The sequence below is a fragment of the Terrapene carolina genome, unplaced genomic scaffold (genome assembly GCF_002925995.2).
Source record: "Terrapene carolina triunguis isolate 2854851 unplaced genomic scaffold, T_m_triunguis-2.0 Scaffold629, whole genome shotgun sequence".
NCBI classification, from domain to species: Eukaryota; Metazoa; Chordata; order Testudines; family Emydidae; genus Terrapene; species Terrapene triunguis.
Window position 1 is genome coordinate 6,293,497 of NW_020664980.1, and position 18,690 is coordinate 6,312,186.

Sequence of the window (18,690 nt, forward strand, 5' to 3'; positions counted from 1 at the left end):
GGTGTCCAGCTAACAATTCAAGAAAATATTCTTGCTAGAGATAACCTTGATCTTAATGGCAAAGGCAAGGCAAACAATGTAGTCAATAGAACACAGAATGTTTCTTGTCAATACTTTTCCGCCCCCCCAACCAGAAAGTGGACATCTGTATTCTGTTGATGGGTACCTAAGATATCTAAACAGACCCAAATGCTTTTTTTGTCAAAGTACTGAGGGAGCAATAAAATATCATAGGCTTTGTATAATAAACAAGGAAAATGGCACAAGAATTTTAAAGTAGCGAGCTTTATTATGAACCCATTTCAAACAAAAGAAATGGAACTGCTTAATTATTGTATGCATATCTCTGCTTAGGACAGCAGTTCTTTCATTGTCTTTCAGCTTTGAGGATGGCAGCTGATTATATTTTAGATAGTGTTTTATATCTATTGTCAAAGCACTTGTCAGTTCCTGCTGTCTCCTACACTAGTTAGAATTCTGTATACTGAAATGTGCTTGGAGGCAAACGAGGTGATTCGGGGAATTAGTAATGGACCTTTAACTACTAAATTCACCTTTTCAAATTTGATACAGTTTGGTAGTTGGATGGCAGGTTGGTGACCTTAGTCTAGTACCTAATGGGCAGATGCTTAGATCTCCAATATAATTACAGTTGGCATGCCAGTTGAGTGATTCATCAGAATACAATACACCTCTACATAACGCTGTCCTCGGGAGCCAAAAAATCTTACCGCATTATAGGTGAAACCGCGTTATATCGAATTTGCTTTGATCTGCCGGAGTGCGCAGGCCCCCACCCCGGAGCACTGCTTTACCGCGTTCTATCAGAATTCATGTTATATCGGGTCGCATTATATCGGGGTAGAGGTGTACTTTACAGAGTTGGTCTCTTCAGGTTGAGTTGGAAGGAAAATGGTTTGTGTGGGGGGAAGAGCAGGTGGGTTGGTGGAGGGGAAAGGCACTACCACTGTACATAAATAAAGGACTGCAATTTCCACAGCTTTCACACTGGCACCTTTCAGATGTGCTGTGTTCTTGGATAGTCACTGTTTTGTTAGGAGTGTCAGTAAGTGAATCTAGTCATCTAATGTTTGCTTTAGTAAATCATTTCTAACTTTTTTTGGATCGTAAGTGAAAATTCTCCTCATTATTCTACAAGCAATCAACCAAATGATTTAATAGTTGGAAAGCAGATTAAAAATAGGAATTATTAACCATAACCATGTTTTTCATAAATTCCATCTATTCCTATAGACATGTTATAAACTGCTTGCACTGTAAAGAGTTATGTTTCTTTCTGTCAAACTGTAAGACATATGATTTGCTTAATCATTCCATGCCAGAGATATTTTGTTTGCTCTTTTTCAGTGAGCAGCTGCAACTTGTCATCCTTGTCTCCTTGCATGTTAATGTGGTCTCAAGGCCCTTCAGTCTTAGTACTTATTGTATTCACAGTACATTCACACTAGCAGTCACCACATTAGAGAAAGTTAAGGATGTGTGACAGGGAACATAAAAAGCAAGGAACCTCACAATTTAAGATAAAGCATGACTTCTCCTTATATACCCCATATGTAAAACATTGCTACGTCTTATTTTTTTTCAGTTTGGTGTTGTAGCTGATTACAACCAAATTGTTGTTCTTCAGCTTTAATGCTTATCTCTATAATTATTGAGATGTAAATGGCTTTCTAGTCTTACACTTCTGGCAAAATCTGTATGTGGAAAGCAATGTCATTTTTAAACTGTTTAAAAAAGGGAAAGCTTTTTTAGTTTTAAATGTTTTATGTTACAATAATCTCATTCATTTTAATTCTTAATCTATATTTGATACTGTACTTTGCATTGAAACTCAAGTAAAAGATGTATGTAAACAAAATGGTTAGGTGACCCCCAAATCTACCTATACAAGGATAGATACTACTGCATGAATGTCTTTGCTTATATCACTTTTTGTTATAATCTATTTCCTTAGGTGAACTTGGTTTGATCTTATTTCAGTGTTTTTATTTTGAAATTATCTCATCACTTAGGCCCTAATCCTGCAGTGAGCTGCATGTAGGTGGACTCCCACATCCAGACACAGCCTCATTGACAACAATGGTGCTGAATGTGGATACCGAGATCTGTCTGCACAAAGCTCATTGCAAGATCAGGGGCTTTTTATGATCTGCAGACTAAAGATAAATCAATTATAAAGTTCAAGTTGAATATAGGACACTGGCATTTAGGTGACATAGGTTTGATTTCCAGTCTCTGGCTTCTCTGACTAAAAGAGCTGGGAGCACAACTGAGGTGGTGAATTTAGCCCCAGAGGGGATAAACATTAGGGCAGTGTGGAAATATTATTGGTGGAATTTGCAAGTCTCAAAATCGATCGGAGCTTTTCAGAGTTTTTATTTTACGGAAAGAATGGTGAAATTTTACAGTTTCTGGAACAACTTTAGTTTGAAATTTTGAATTTCAAATTTTTATTCATACAAAGATTAACTTTCACATCCAAATATGACAAAAAAGTGAATTTGATACAAAAACCAACTGATGTCACATTTCATAAAAAGGCTAAACTTTGCAGGGGCAAAAATTGCATGAAAATGCAAAAGCTATTGTGATTGCCTTACACCTACAGTTCAGACATTCACACTAAACAATGCATCCAACACAAGAATGCATGTTAAAACTGTATTTAAAGCAACTCCTCCCTTTGGGTCTCCCAAAACACTTTGTCTGTTATTTAGGCCAGGTCTACATTACACACTTTGGTATAACTACGTCGCTAGGGGTGTGAAAAATCCACACCCCTGAGCGACATAGTTATATCTACCTTAACGTCCTCTGTAGACAGCACTACACTGGCAGAAGAGCTTATCCCGCTGACATAGCTACCGCCTCTTACAGAGTTGGAGTTATTAAGCCGACGGAAGAGTTTTCTCACATCAGCTTAGAGTATCTTCACCAGAAGCGCTACAGTGGCGCAGCTGTGCAAGTTTGTAATGCAGACCTGCCCTTTGATTGTAAATTGTTGGGGGCAGAGAACATGTAGATACTTGGGTTTTGAAGAGTGAGCACACTGTTCATGCTTAACCAATAACAATCACTTGAATTAACCTCTCAAGGGAATTTTCAAAGTTAAACCATCATAAAAACAATGTTCTCAGCTTACTGAGCCATAATATACTTGTGCATTTGGGAAACAGAGGAACCAAATTGCCAGGCTGTAGTAAAAATTTACAGGCAACAAGAAATGTACACAGAAATGTACAGAATTAATTGCAATTTGTATGCAATTGATATATATATATTCTAGTTGGGAGCGGTGAGGAACCTGTCTTCCACATTGAAAGAATTTGCAGTGTGTGCATGGTGTTGAAAGGCATGAGATTAGAGAATGGCTTTGCGAGAGTCCGTGGAAACTGAACAACTGAAAGAACATATCTTTTTCCGTCAGAAGCTGTTTTAGCAGGACAAAGGGGAACAGTAGGCATCTCTTCATGCATTAAGTTATCTTTGTAGACTAAGAGGTTAAAGCCTGAAAATCTTACCTTAAAGCAGAACCCATTCTAGAAAGACACCTGTGATGGTCTTGATCCTTCTCCTTAATATGTTTTTCAGCATAAAAAGATTACATATTATGCTTTGTTCTGTTTCTTTTGGGATGAATGCAAATTATAATGACGTTCAGTAAACACTTATGTTTTAAAATGAAGTTAAGTTTTCCTTTTTCATTATGAATAAACTTTCTACTTGACCACATACTTTAAAACCAGACCCACCATTACTCATGTGAAAGCTTCTTTGACCTGTGTAGCTTTTACTGTGTAGAGACATGTACCTTATACCAGTAACTAGATGAGATCATGCCACTCACTTCTCCTGTGCCGAAAATTCTCAAGATTTTTTTGTAAAGTAAACTTGACGGCTAAAATAGCCACTGAAATAACTGCAGCAGTTATTAGCTGTGTGGTAACCAAAATCAGGTTTTTGTGAGTTAGAAAAAACTTGTTTAACAGGTGTAATGAGATACACAAATTAAAATACAGATTTTCATTCCTACTGAATATGCCAACTGATCCTAGTTACTCTAGGATGTCTCTTCTGGTTTTAATAAATTACAATACCATAAGACTGCATGAAAAAGCAAGTAGCACTTATTCTACTCATTTTAATTCCTATATGGATTATATATTCCTGGGATATTTTGATTACTATTAAGCCACACAGCTAGAATAAGGGGTAACAATAATCAGGATTTTAATTTCAAATACTAGATGCAAATGAAAGATTTTATGGGTACAGGGCTCAATTCCACTTTATTCTATTCTAACACTTAAACATTTCTAGTCACCCGTAGGGAAGATTAGAGAACGGGGCCAAACATGGTTTATATGGCTGCAATGCTGTGTTCTCAAATTTAGTAAATTGGGCCTGGTCAGTATGTGGACAGAAGTCCTCCAAGTGACACCTGATGCATGAAAGTATTAGTGAGTTGGAGATCCTGCTTTTTTCCCTCTTAGTGGTAGGAGCAATAAGGACAAATGCAAAGCACTCCACTTAGAAAGGAACAATCAGTTGCACACATACAAAATGGGAAATGACTGTCTAGGAAGGAGTACTATGGAAAGGGATCTGGGGGTCACAGTGGACCACAAGCTAAATATGAGTCAACAGTGTAACACTGTTGCAAAAAAAGCAAACATCATTCTGGAATGTATTAGCAGTGGTGTTGTATGCAAGACACAAGAAGTAATTCTTCCGCTCTACTCCGCACTGATTAGGCCTCAACTGGAGTATTGTGTCTAGTTCTGGAAACTACATTTCAGGAAAGATGTGGACAAATTATAGAGAGTCCAGAGAAGAGCAACACAAATGATTAAAGGTCTAGAAAACTTTACATGTGAGGGAAGCAGGGCAGCAGGTATAATAGACTTGGGGGAGGGGGTCTTGGGGCTCTGGCTGGCTCAGGGCTGCTGTGGCCGCAAGCGGAGGGTCTCAGGGCACCAGATGCAGGGGGAGGGGCTCGGGGCTCCGGCCAGCTCAGGGCTCCTGGCTGCTGAGGGTTGAGAAGGGGTGGGGGTTCTAGGGTTCCAGCTGTGTGTGTGTGTGGGGGGGGGGGGCCCAGCTGGCTTGGGGCTCCTCTGGCTGTGGGTGGTGGTGTCTTGGGGTTCTGGCCATAGGGAAAAAGGGGATGGGTGGAAGGAGCAGAAACGGGGCTAGCCTCCCTGAAGGGGGGCTCCACCTGCCAGTCATGGAGGGAAGATTGAAAAAATTGATTTGTTTAGTCTGGAAAAGGGAAGACTGAGCGGTGACATAACAGTTTTCAAGTACATAAATGGTTGTTGCAAGGAGAGGGGGAAAAATTGTTGTTCTTAACTGCTGAGGATAGGACAAGAAGCAATAGGCTCAAACTGCAGCAAGGGAGGTTTAGGTTAGACATTAGGAAAAAAATCCTGTCAGGGTGGTTAAACACTGGAATAAATTGCCTAGGGAGGTTGTGGAATCTCCATCATTGGAGATTTTTAAGTGCAGGTTAGACAAACACCTGTCAGAGATGGTCTAGATAATACTTAGTCCTCCCACAAGTGCAGGGGACTGGACTAAATGACCTCTCGAGGTCCCTTCCAGTCTTATGATTCTAGGATGTGCTAAGAGATATATAAACCCAACATTGTTGCTTGTGAAAAATCCTCTAGCACTTTGAAGTGAGGTGGGTGCTTTAATTTGAGGCTGCTGCCTAATTCTAAATTGAGTACTGGTGTTCTGAGTTTTCCCTTGCAGCATCCATTAAACACAATAGTCTTCTTTGCACATCCTAACTTATTGTCACGCTCCTGTTACTCCTCCGAGGCAGCTGCGATTCAACGGTTGAACAGATTTCGGTGTAGTTAGTATGTCAGTCTGGGATCCCTGATTAGGACGGAAGTGGTCTGTAAGGTAACAGTAGGTGGGGTTCTCAAACTGGGGGTCGGGGTCACCAGGTTATTACATGGGGGTTATGAGCTGTCAGCCTCCACCCCAAACCCCGCTTTGCCGCCCGCATTTATAACAATACATTAAGAAGTGTTAATTGATAAGGGGGGGGGTCGCACTCAGAGGCTTGTTCTGGGAAAGGGGTCACTGGTCCAAAACTCTGAGAGCCGCTGCCGTAGGGGCGGAGCGGCGGCGGGCACCACCCACAGCGCTGCTTCTTACCGCCCGGAGCCGGGGGACTAACCAATAGCCCAACCCCCCACTGCCCGGGGCGGAGGCGCCGGCAGCAGCCCAGCCCAGCCCCTTTTTAGCGCTCATGATTTTTGAGCCAGTCTCTCGTGGCGGCGGACGCGGGGCCCTGGAAAAGGCCGGGGGCGCTCGCGCTCTCACGGCAGAGGGCGGCCCCGGCGCTGTGGGGCCCCTCATTCCCCCCCCCCGCCAACCCGCCTCCTGGGAGCCCCCAGGAACCCCACGTTCCTCTTCGGCTACAGAGTCAGCGAAACACACAGCCCGGCCCTTCGCCCCTTTCAGGCTGACGCGTTGGCTTTCCAACTGCGCATGCGCGCGCGCACCCCTTCCCTCCTTGAGCATCAACCCTCGCGATGCTTCCAGTTGGGGCTTTGACTCTCAGCTCTTCCTTCAATCTCCGGGATAGGGCGGAACCTGGTGCCACCACGCCCAATCACCGCCCCTTCCCCACCCCGGGGTCCACCCCCTTTCCGCCGCCCTTCTCGCTAATACACAGTGTTACGCGCCCGCTTTCGCTAGTTTTTGTCGGGGCCAAATTTCCCATCGAGGTAGACGGCAGGGGAAACTGAGTCCGGGGCGTGTTAGGTTGAATCCTCGGTGGGCCGCTTGTATGCCCCGGAGGATAGTCTGGGTTCTTCCCCGCGCGCGACACTAATCGCCCGCCCGCTCACCTTCTTCATTGGACCGAAGGAGATTCACAGTTAGTCAGCCAGGGCTCCTGCAAGCAGGCGGGCTGAGGGAGACCAACTCCGGCCGGTAACTTCCATCCAGCCCGCCCGCGTCCCGAGACTTCGCCTCACGTTCGCCGGCGCCGGAGTGGCTGGGACGCTGCCAGGGGTCCCCGGGCATGGGGAGCCGGGTCGCCTGCGGGGAGAATGTGGCGGCTGCCTCCGTCTCCCGCATGTGCTGCCGTTGAGCTGGGAGCCCGGAGCCCCGAGCAGGAGCCAGCCGCCTGGTGAGCAGCTAGGGGGAAGCGGGAACCCCCTGCACCTCCCTTACACAGGCCTCCTCCCCTGCCACGGATCCCGCTTCCCTGAGCCCCAGACCTCCCCGGCGCCTCCGCATGGCCCTCCCCGAGCGACCCTGGCCCCTCGTCCCGGACACCCTCCTGGCCCCTCGTCAGTGACCCTGGCCCCCACGCACGGACGTCTCCGGCCTTTCATCACGGGCCGCCGCCACCCGTGACTGGCCCATAATCACTGGCACCTTACTTCTCCCGACTGACCTCAGGCCCCTATTCATTAACCCCCCCCCCCTCACACGGGACCGATCCTTTCCTGAACCCCCCTCCCAGACTCACCTATCCCTGATCACTGACCCCCCAATTCCTGGACCCTTCCAGTCCACTTCTCTTTGAACCTCCCCCAGGAAGCCCTTTGCCCCCAATTCACCCCACTTCTCCAAGCCTTGCCCTTCAAATCCACCCCAGACTGGCCCAGCCAGTCCCCCATGCTTTTCCTTTAGCCTGACTCCGCTCACCACTTCCTCTAATCCTGACTTCCTTCCCTTCCCCCCTCCCTCCCTAAATACCAAATATTCTTTAAACCCATGTTACCCCCAAATTTGACCTTATCTCTTCCAAAACCGGGACCCTGTCTCTAACAGCCCCAACCCCAAGAACATATGCACCAAGCCACTCAACTGGTTCTCCTTCCAAAAATCAATAACCACCACTCAGAATCTCCCTGAAAATCAACCCTCCCTCCCCCCCGTTGAGTTTGATGTAGTGATGAGATTCCCCCATCTCCTGGATTATCCTCCTGGGTGACTGAAGAAACTTTTGCTGCTATTGCTTCGTCATTTTACTTTTTTTGCACAAAGATTTTTCTGAATGTTATGTGATATGAAAGGAAATTTTGGATGTTTGTTTCCACCCTTTGGGAGCTGCAGAAGCAAAGGGGAAATGCACCAGAGGAACTGAGCTACATCTAATTGAGGAAATCTGTTATTTGCCAGATTACTGATTTCATTGGACTGCTAAAAAGAACAACATAAGCGTGGCACAAAGTTTACATCCAAATTCAGGGAGGAATGAAGGGGGTTGAAAAAGAAGCTTACAACAAAATCTAAACTTGAAGTTTCCATTGCTTTCCTTTTGACCTGGAAGGGATCACTTCATCTCCCCCGCCTCCCAAGTAATAAGCTATTTTTGTGGAATTCATAACTGGAGAATTAAAGTAGTAGAATGACCTCTCCTGTGGATCCCAAGATTAAACAGGCTTTGCGAAAAAAACCATCAGAAAGGACTCAAGAGGTAATGCATTTTTAATTTGCTTTTCACTTGTTTCTTTGCTTGAGTTTTCTTCTATGTTACCAGACAGATCAGCAGTTCAGTGGTATATTTTTTTCATTTGTGAAAATTGCAGTGCTGACACTCGTGGACTGACGCTTTTTTTTATGAGCAGGAAATATTCCTCCCATTGTGAGTACCCCTTTTTTTTTTAAATAGGGCCTTTCAAACTCAGCAGCATGTAATGCATTTAAGAGACACAAGGCACTTGTGAAATCATGATTTTCAAAATGGATAGCGGAATAATTCATTGGGATAGATAGAGCTTGGGGCAGATGTGCATCATTTAAAAATTATACCTATTTCAGTCTTGCAAAACTGTCATGACAAATTACCAGTCCAGACATAATCTACTCACCAACACCATAATGCAGATTTAAAAAAAATTTTTTTATATGCCTATTGAAAAGAGACACTTCCCCAGGGAATGGGAGAGTAGAAATTTGCAGGACTGTCTATTTACATTAAAACAGTGAGTTCCAATAAAATGATTAGCTTCTAATCAACCATATTTTGGGGATCAACAGACTGTAGAAGAGCAGCATTATGGGATGTTAATTTCCACCATGGAATGTATTTTTGACACTTTTTGCTTATTAGTGAGAGGTTTGGTTTGTTTGCTTACATTTGCCTTTTTGCCTTACTGCAATTTCCATGTGATCAGGAGTTGAAGAGCAGTATGAAAAGATTCACTCCAGTTCCATGTTTGAATCCTTCTGAGATGGGGAAACATCTGTTCTCCCTTGATACTTCATGGAAAGTGAAATGTCCTGCTTGATCTCTGTGAGCTAATTATCAAAAGGCTACATAAAGAGTACTGCTACAGAGATCATTTTAGAAATGTGTTGAGCTGGGACAGTGATTAAAAAACAGGATTAATGCATTTTAAGCAATTTGTGCATCCTTCCAATTTTTATATTTACCTTCCATTGAGAGATTTATTCTTCTCTTACTGCCCCCCCCCCACTCCACTTCCTGGTGCTGGAATTAATGATGAGGCACTGTCTGTAAGGGATAGGATGTTGTTATGGGTTTTGGGTTTTTTTTTGTTAGTTTGGTAGGTCGGTCACTTTTTTTTCTTGCTCTAACCCTTTGTTGTTCTGCCTTCTTCCATTCATGATTTGTAGCATTAGATGACACCCATGGATCTGTACTGGCACAATACTGTTCAGTATATTCATATATGATCTGGAAAATGGGTGAACAGTGAGGTGGCAGAGTTTGCAGATTATACAAAATTACTCAAGATAGTTAAGTCCAAAGCAGACTGTGAAGAGTTGCAAAGGGATCTCACAAAACGGGGTGACTGAGCAACAAAATGGCATATGAAATTCAATGTTGATAAATGCAAAATAATACATACTGGGAAACATAATCCCAACTATATCTACAAAATGATGGGGATAACTCTCCATGTGGTCGCTCAAGAAAGAGATCTTGGAGACTTTGTAGAGAGTTCTCTGAAAACATCTGCTTGATGTGCTCAATGTGCAATGGCAATCAAAAAAGCTAACCATGTTAGGAACCATTATGAAGGGATAGATAATAAGGCTACGTCTTCACTACGGGGGGGGGGTGGTGTCGATTTAAGATACGCAAATTCAGCTACGCAAATAGCGTAGCTGAATTCGACGTATCGCAGCCGACTTACCCCGCGGTAAGGAGGGTGGCAAAATCGACCTCCGCGGCTTCCTGTCGACGGTGCTTACTCCCACCTCCGCTGGTGGAGTAAGAGCGTCGGTTCGGGGATCGATTGTCGCGTCCCGACGAGACGCGATAATTCGATCCCCGAGAGGTCGATTTCTACCCGCCGATTCAGGCGGGTAGTGTAGACCTAGCCTTAGACAGTAAATATCATAATGCCACTATCTAAATCCATGATACACTTACACCTTGAATACTGTGTGCAGTTCTGGTCACCCCATCTTAAAAAAGACATTATCATTGGAAAAGGTACAGAGAAGGGCAACAAAAATGATTAAGGATATGGAACAGCTTCCATATAAGGAGAAATTAAAAAGACTGAGACTGTTCAGATTGGAAAAGAGACAGCTAAAGGAGGATATGATGGAGGTCTATAAGATTATTAATTGTGTGAAGAAAATGAATAAGGAAGTATTATTTACCCTTCTCATTTAACACAAGAACCAGGGGTCATACAATGAAATTAATAGGCTGCAAGTTTAAAACAAACAACAGGAAGTGCACACTATCAACCTGTGGAACTCGTTTCCAGGGGATATTGTGAAGGCCAAAACTATAACTGGGTTAAAAAAAGAATTTGATAAGGTCACAGAATATAGGTCCATACCTGGTTATTGGCCAGGTTATTTGTCTGGATGCTGGGACTAGTCAACAGGGGATGGATCACTTGATAATCACCCTGTTCTTTTCATTCCCTTTGAAGCATTTGGCATTGCCCACTGTCGGAAGACAGGGTACTGGGCTAGATTGACCATTGTTCTGACCCAGTATGACCAATCTTATGTTTTAGACCTAGTTCTAGTATCCAGGGGCAGGCATCTACATTGAATGGTCCTGTTTACAATCAATGCTGTGTTGCTTCATGGGTTTGTTTTTGGGAGCATATAATGCTTCAGACTTTTGCTGCAAGGTGTAAATTCTATTTTTCTTGCAGTACGAGGTAAAATATTTGAAATATTCTTTTATATTCAGCCCAAGATTATTATTTTTTTTTGGTACCACTGATTATTACAGAACTCCCTAAAAACATAAATTTAAACTAATCCGATAAACATGACATTAATCTTGTTGAATTAAAAATCATATTCTGCAAGTATGCCAAGGCCCTGATCCTGCTTTTGGGCTGGCCTCTGTGGATCCAGATTGATTACAGTAGAGCTATGTGCAGGTGAAGGGTTTGGTGGTGTGATTTAAAAAGTAAAAGAAACAAATACCCAACTAGTTAATTTGTCACTGACTTTGATCTTGTAAAGATTTATACACTTGTTTCATAATGGGACTACTCATTCTTAAAGTGTGCTTAAATCTTTGCAAGACTGGGGTCTATGTTCTTTATATTTTTCATGTCTCTCAGCATGGACAATGAAAATCAATGAAATCTATTTCACTTTCTTAGTGGGATAGTGCTGGCATTTTGAACAGGACACATATTTTTTAAATAACAGATTTCATAGAATTTTTTAAAATTGTTGAAGCACTTCTGTTAGGCGTGGTTTTATAAGAACTTGTTTTTCAAAAAAAAAAATTGCTGCCAAATTTAAACTTGATAGTGTTATTAATCAATATTTTAAAAAAAAACAAAGTTACAGTGTAACTTTTTCTCTCTGAGGCCCAGAATTTGAAATTAAATACATTGTCTGCCTGCCCACATTGCAAGATCGAAGCCTCATTTGTTAGCACATAATCTCCTGTGTCATAAGTGGTATTACTGATACAGAAAAGTCTCTTTGGAAAACTCATATCTAACAGACAACTAATCTGCTTGTTAATTTTCATGCATGAGTGGCTCTACTATCCAAATTAAGATAGTTATTAGCAATTTTGCCAGAAAGTTACTGTTCTTATATTTTGTAAATAGAAATAGAAAAACATTTTTACTGTTTTTAGTAAAGTGTATATAACTTACTCTACTTCAAGAACCTATTGTTGTTATGATGATGTCGCATAGTAGAGACACATTGTGTTCAACTCATGATCAAGGTTTTCATTCCTGATAGTGCAGATTCTTGTGACGGTAAATCTATGTGCTGGAACAAGATTTCATTCTTGTGGTAACATTCCAATTCTTGTTAATTGTCTAATATACGTAACTTGTGTACTAACATGTAGACACTTGATTCCTGTTTGAGTAGGTACTTTATGCATTCATATTTTTAATTTCTTTGTGAAAAACATTATAACCTGCTTTTGAGATATCAAATTAGTAATTATTTTGATGATCTGCTGGAGATACTTTGTATTGGTATTCTTTTCTCTCCTCTCTCTCTCATGCTTGTATTGCCAATCTAAAGATAGTATGTTGGACCCCTTATCCCATATTCATGGCGATATTTGCATGTATGAAGCAAAGCAGGCTGCTGCTTTGTCTGTCTTGTGGAAAATCTTTTAAAACGTCTATTCCTAAATTTACTTTACTAAACATGAGATACTACTTGGAACCTTGTTTTATCCTCTGTTTTGACTAAGATGGGAAAGTCATGTGACCAAGAGTGATCAGTCACTGAGTTGTCACGGAATGATTAAGCACAGAAGCTTATTTGCATTGTGACACACAGTTTATTGTCATGGGGACAGATCCTCAGCTAGTGTGATTCGTTATTGAAACCATCTTGCCCTGATACCTGACAGTTCATTGACGAAGCCTTGTCTGTAATAGACAAACATTTACTTTACAGTATTTTAAATGTATATAAAAATTTTAATATTTTGAAATATGAGTATATAAAAGAACTTGAGGGAAGGATTTGCTGGTCTTCTAATACTCCAGGCATGGTGATCCTACTGATAGCTTGGTGTTAAATAGGGGGAATGTTTATACATGCAGAACCCTTAACTTTTACAACCAGAGGAGATTGTATTTGATGTACTTTCCTGTACTACCTTAGCTCTTCAATTTAATATATCACTGTATATATTTTACATGTGTTACTAATGTATATATTGAACAGTGTGGTTTGAGGATATTTTAAATGAAGGAATTGTCATTTGTTCAAACAAATTGAGGGTGTGTGAGTGTTTACATCAGTGTAAGCAGCATCTTTAAAGGTCTCTTACTTGTTTGAGTCCCTGAATACCTTGTCTGATCCATACTGTGATGTTAGTGTTATGTAGATGGAGAGTTGCTTAATGGCTAAGTCACACTGTAATCTGCTCAAGAGTTGTATTAATAAAGGTATCTGATGAAAGTGTCAGGATATTGGCTTTTCAATACATAAGAAATATTTTTGCATTAATCTGAATCATGTACAGCATACCCAGATACTTTAGTGTACCCAGACACTACAGTGATGGGCACTATAAAATGGCTGTAATAAATAAATAAATATAAATTACTGCTGGCAGCATAACAGAGACTCTGTTGTACTGCAGCACAGCTGAGACAAATAGAAGAGAACATCTGCTTCTTGTTTCTAGAAATAACTGATATTTTAAAGTAGTTTTTTCATGCCTCTATTAATTTTTGGTAAGCTTAAGAGGTGAAATATGGGAGTAGTATTTGTTAAAATCCATTTTTTCAGTGCTTTATTTGAAAGCTATATGGCTATACTGCGCTGAACAGGGTCTATGTTAAAAAGCTATTTAATAATATCTGAATCTCTGCAAATAGTATTGTACATTCACAAATGTCTTATAAAACTAAAAAGAAACCTTTTGTGTTAACTTAAATTACAGATTCTGGTTTGTATTTAATAAAAATTCTAATGTTAGTATCTGGGCCTCATGAGGGAAATGCGATTCCTGACATCATTTTTTTTTTTTTTTTTTTACTCCTATGTCTTGCTTTGCCCTCCTCTTGTTAGAGCGTGATGTGCCAATTCTATTCTGTCTTTTTAAAACCTTTTTTATGGAAATGAGAATTTTGGTCTCAAACTGAAAGAAGGGCAGTAATAATTTAGTGCAAAAATATCTCACTTCCGGATGCAACATATTGTAGCTGTGCTATTTTGGTAGTCTTAATCATAGAAGCTGGCATTTAAAATATATGTTGGGAACCTACTACAAAGGTAAACTCGTCCTATCAGGAGGTAGCTAGTCCCCACACAACAAGTAGTAATATGACCAGTGCTGAATCCTGATCCTGCAAATACTCAGGTACATGCTTATCAATGGGACTACTCACAGTATCCAAAGTTAAGCACATGCCTAAGGGTTTGTCTACATGAGGAAATTAACTAGCACAAGTATAGTAAGAATAGCTATTACAGGATAACTCCCCATGTGGTCACTATAACTGGAATCATTACACTGCTTTGAAAGTTTATTCCCTTATAACTACGCTACTCAATTTCCTGGTATAGACAAGCTGAATCTCTTCACATAGCTGCCCCACTCATCCAGCCTGTTTCTTGAGGCCGAGAGCTGAGTCCATGCTTTGGCCCACTAGAAGTTATTAAGCACAAAATTCTTCTGACAACGTATATATATTTTTTAATGCTTCTTTAACATCTTTCAGGCTGGTACATTTTATAATCAATATTAACCCAAATTTAGCACTGAAATTGATAATATGCAAGATGCATCCTTCTTTTTATTACACTCTCTATTAAAAAAACCTTTAAAATGCCAAACTATATATATATATATACACACACACACACACACACACACACACACACACACACACACACACACACACACACACTTCATTATGTTGGGAGTGTTTAAATTCAAAATGATTTTATATTTAATTGGCTTTTAACTTGAAAGCATGTGAGCCTGCAACCAAAAGGTTTCATAACTAATACAAATTAACAGCACAGACTGCAGTTTTCCAGGGATTAAATCTGTTCAGATGGATATCCATTTGGGAACTTCCAAGGCTGCATACTTGGACCTTTTGAAAACAAATTTTGTAATCAATGTATAGCTTATCAGTAAGTCAAGGAAGAAATTGCTAACAGGGAGTGATATGTTGACAGTTTGCTATTAATAAATACCTGGCAGCATACTTTTATACCATGAACAGATTGTTATCAGAGCAGAGAATGGCAATAATTGATCTTTGGAGTCACACGGACGTAAGCACTACTGCTCATATCTAGTTTTGCAATAATAAATACTTTTTATCTTTTTCTGAGGGATGTTAGTAAAGCATTAGGAGGGTAGCCCTGAGAAAAGCCTAGAAAGCAGAGCTTTTAGGGCTAAATGCTGTCTGAAAGGGGTTTACATCAGTGAGAAAAGAAGCTCTTATTATTTGTTTCCTGCTGTGGTCAGGGAAACAGAACTATGATGGGGCTTTCCCCCATCCCAATCAGGAGAAGGCTAATGAGCATCTTTGGTACTAAATAGGTGCACCTGCAGAGCCTGCTCTGCATGGTAGAAGCAAGCTTAAAAGGGAGAACTTGTTACAGGAAGGGGTGGCAACCAGTCGGAATACTGCTGTGCCTCAGAGTTAGCTGACGCTTGCAACAGAGTTGCTGAGAGGAACACAGCTTGTAAACCTCCACCGCCCACAAGGACTCACCAGACCAGATTCAAGCTGATCTCCGCAGGGAAGAATTGAAGATAAACTCTGACCCATTGTTTAGCTGTATTAACCATATGTAGCCACCATAAATAAGCCAGACCCCTATCGATTCTCTTAAATGAAAACTCAGAGACTGAACATTCCCTTAATTGGAAAACCCCTATGCCTGTGAATCCAGAAAGACTAGAGCAAGTTTGCCAAAGGGAAAAAGGACTTTGGAAGAGAACCTAAAGGGCTTTGCACATTCTTCTTAAATAAACAGGATTGCATCAAAGGAACACCTGAGCTCATCACCAATTTCTCCTCATTGGAATAACTTACAAGATCCTGAATCTTTGGTGAAATGCATGAGTCAAAAGAGGTAACAGTATTATCTCCATTCTGTGTCATGGGAGAAATAAAAGCAGAACATTCAAATGTTTTGTTCAAGGTGACATGGTGAACTAGTAGCTGAATTTTGGGAAAAAAGCTTGGGAGTTCCTGTGCTTTGTCCACTATGCAGTTGCTCTGTACTCTGAATGTAAGTAGAAAAACTAACATGTAATGCCAACTCTGAAAAAGAACAAATTCCTTAGCACCCTTAAATTCTTGGATTTATTATATCAGATTACCATTGGTACAATATACAACCATAGCTGTCAGGCTTAGGAGCAATCTTGTAAATGAGTTCAGGATGATTGTATGAAGAGAGAACTGAGACTGTCTTGGCACATCTTGAAGTTAGTGACTGACACAGCTTTTAAGACTTGCCATGGAGAGTCTTAGGTATATGGGGAAAATGTTGTTGCCTACTGAATGGGTCAGCTCTGGGAATTTAATGATACACAGTCAGCATCTGGCTTTAACCAATAAAATCAAAGAGATTCTTCCTTAGCTTCATTTTCTCTTGTTCCCAACTAAATACAGTAAGGGAATTTAATGACCAGAAGTAGTGCTGCATTGGCAACCCTAGGAGCTGAAGTATAGTCTAGTCAATAGGACATTAGACTGGGGCTCAGGAAACCAGATTCTGTTCCTGCCTTTGCCACTAACCTGATATATTACAACTTCACTTGTCTGTGTCTGTTTTTCCTCCTATCCTAATCCTAGTTCATTTGTAAGATCTTTGGGTAAGCAATTCTCTCTTGCCATGTGTTTGTACAGTTGCCTACTACAAAGGGGCCCCAATCTCAGCTTGGGCCTGTAGATGCTATTGTAGTATAAATAATTAAGTGGCACATCATGGACAATGCAATTGCCTCGCTAATATTCCTCATGGCAGCTCAGTTTCCATGGCCCATTCATTCCGTGACTTCTCTGAGATGGCCAGCAAAGGTGCTCATTATGGTAGATTATGTGACTGTTGTCCTTTAGAATTTCTAGGATAAAATATTGAGACCACTGTGTGAATATTGGTTAGCAGTGGCTTTTGTGTAGTGTCCAGAATTAGACACTAAACAAAATTGTTTAGAATTCAAAACTGGCTCCATACTGCATTACCAGTTGCTTGATCCATCCAATACCCTGATTTCCCCTCCTCCCCCACCTTCAGCTGATCTCTGGGTTTGAAAATCATCTCTATACTTGACATGCATTAAAATGTTCTTCCTTTTGCATTCTTACTTTGGAAAGACTGATGAAATAACACTTTCTGAAAGACACATTAGAATAGTCTGCAAAGCTGAACATGACTATTCAAGTACTGTATATGCTCAATTGCCTTTTACTCAGTTTAAAGTATGAAAATGTCCTACTTCATGTTCCAGTCCAAAACCTCTAAAGAATCATTGTTAAATGGGACCTTTTTCTATTTAACTGTAACAAAGTATCTGAAATTAAGTGTAATTAGTAGTGATATTAATAAAGTCATCTATTATTTATAAGTGAAACTATTTTAAAATCAACTCTGAAGTATAATTGAGCGTAGAACATACCGTATGTTATGTTTTGTCCCACAGTTAAAAAGTTTGTCTTCAAATACAAGATTTGTAATGGCTTGATGATGGAACTTTAACTAGAATTGTGATTGCTATATTTTGCGACATTGACTGTTCACTGAGCACTATTTTTGAATGAATAGATTGGAAGACTTCCTAACATTCACCGTTGGATTAATTTAGCTTAGAGACATATGTCTGTATTATTTTTGTGAGTCTTGAACAAGTACAATATTCATAAATGGAAGTGTGTATTTTGGCTGTTCTGCTGCTGTTGCCTGCATGGAAATATCTACAGGTTTTTTTGCTTGTGGTTCACGGAAGTAGGGAATACTCCACTTCTCTTTTTTGCTATTTAGGCTCCTGTACCATAAGCTGTTCAGAACATGGGATCTCTGTGTCCATGCAGTCCCACTGACTTTAGTCGGGCTTTATTCAGGTATACAGTTCCACCTTCATAGAGCAGCTTGCAGGGTTGGGGCTTTAGTTGTTAAAGTAAACTTAGTGGTTTAGGGAACTGTCAAGGACAAGCACATGTTATTTAATTTTCAGTTGTTCTGCAAAGTTATTGTCTACATTAGCACGTTGAACAAGTATGAGTAAGCAGTATTGAGAATTTTGAAGCTGCTACATGAAGCATGCCCCAAGGTTGTTTTTAAAATACGTATAGCACCAGTCTCTATGTGAACTTCTTCCACTTAGAAGCTGTTCTTAAACAAAATTCAGAGATTGGAGAAGGGAAGAGGCAACTTAAATAGAAATGGTGTGTCTTTTAAAAACAATGTTTTTTAATTTTTTAAAAAAAATCTCCTATAGTGGTGTGAACCCAAACTATAAAATGTGTGTGAAAACCAGAGGAAAAACTGCCCACTTCACTTACACTTTCAAGCTGGGTGAAATGCCAAAAGTAAACCAGTACCATAAACTCTTAAAAAGTAAATTAGACTTTCAGCAGTCTTTATCTATAACCTAAGTTGGTACTGGTAGCACAGGAACACTGCTTAGGGAATTCTCTCATGGTCACAGTTCTGGGAGTTTTCCCATCCCCATTGCAACAGAGGCCTGAAGAAGACTTGTTTATTGGCTAGAGACTTAGC

General features: G+C 40.7%; 1 protein-coding gene across 2 annotated transcripts in view; it reads left to right on the forward strand.

Moving 5' to 3' along the window:
- The first annotated feature begins 7,002 nt into the window (after window positions 1–7,002).
- Window positions 7,003–18,690, forward strand: part of RAPGEF6 (Rap guanine nucleotide exchange factor 6) — a 241,511-nt gene continuing 229,823 nt past the window's right edge. Inside the window, exons 1-2 of one of the 2 annotated variants that reach the window (XM_024213334.2) lie at window positions 7,003–7,171; window positions 8,173–8,470. In XM_024213334.2, coding sequence (XP_024069102.1) covers window positions 8,402–8,470 — 69 coding nt within the window. In that variant the 5' untranslated portion in view covers window positions 7,003–7,171; window positions 8,173–8,401. Of the gene's footprint in view, window positions 7,172–7,501; window positions 8,471–18,690 lie in introns of those variants that run through there. The other variant, XM_024213333.2, reaches the window with a different exon arrangement.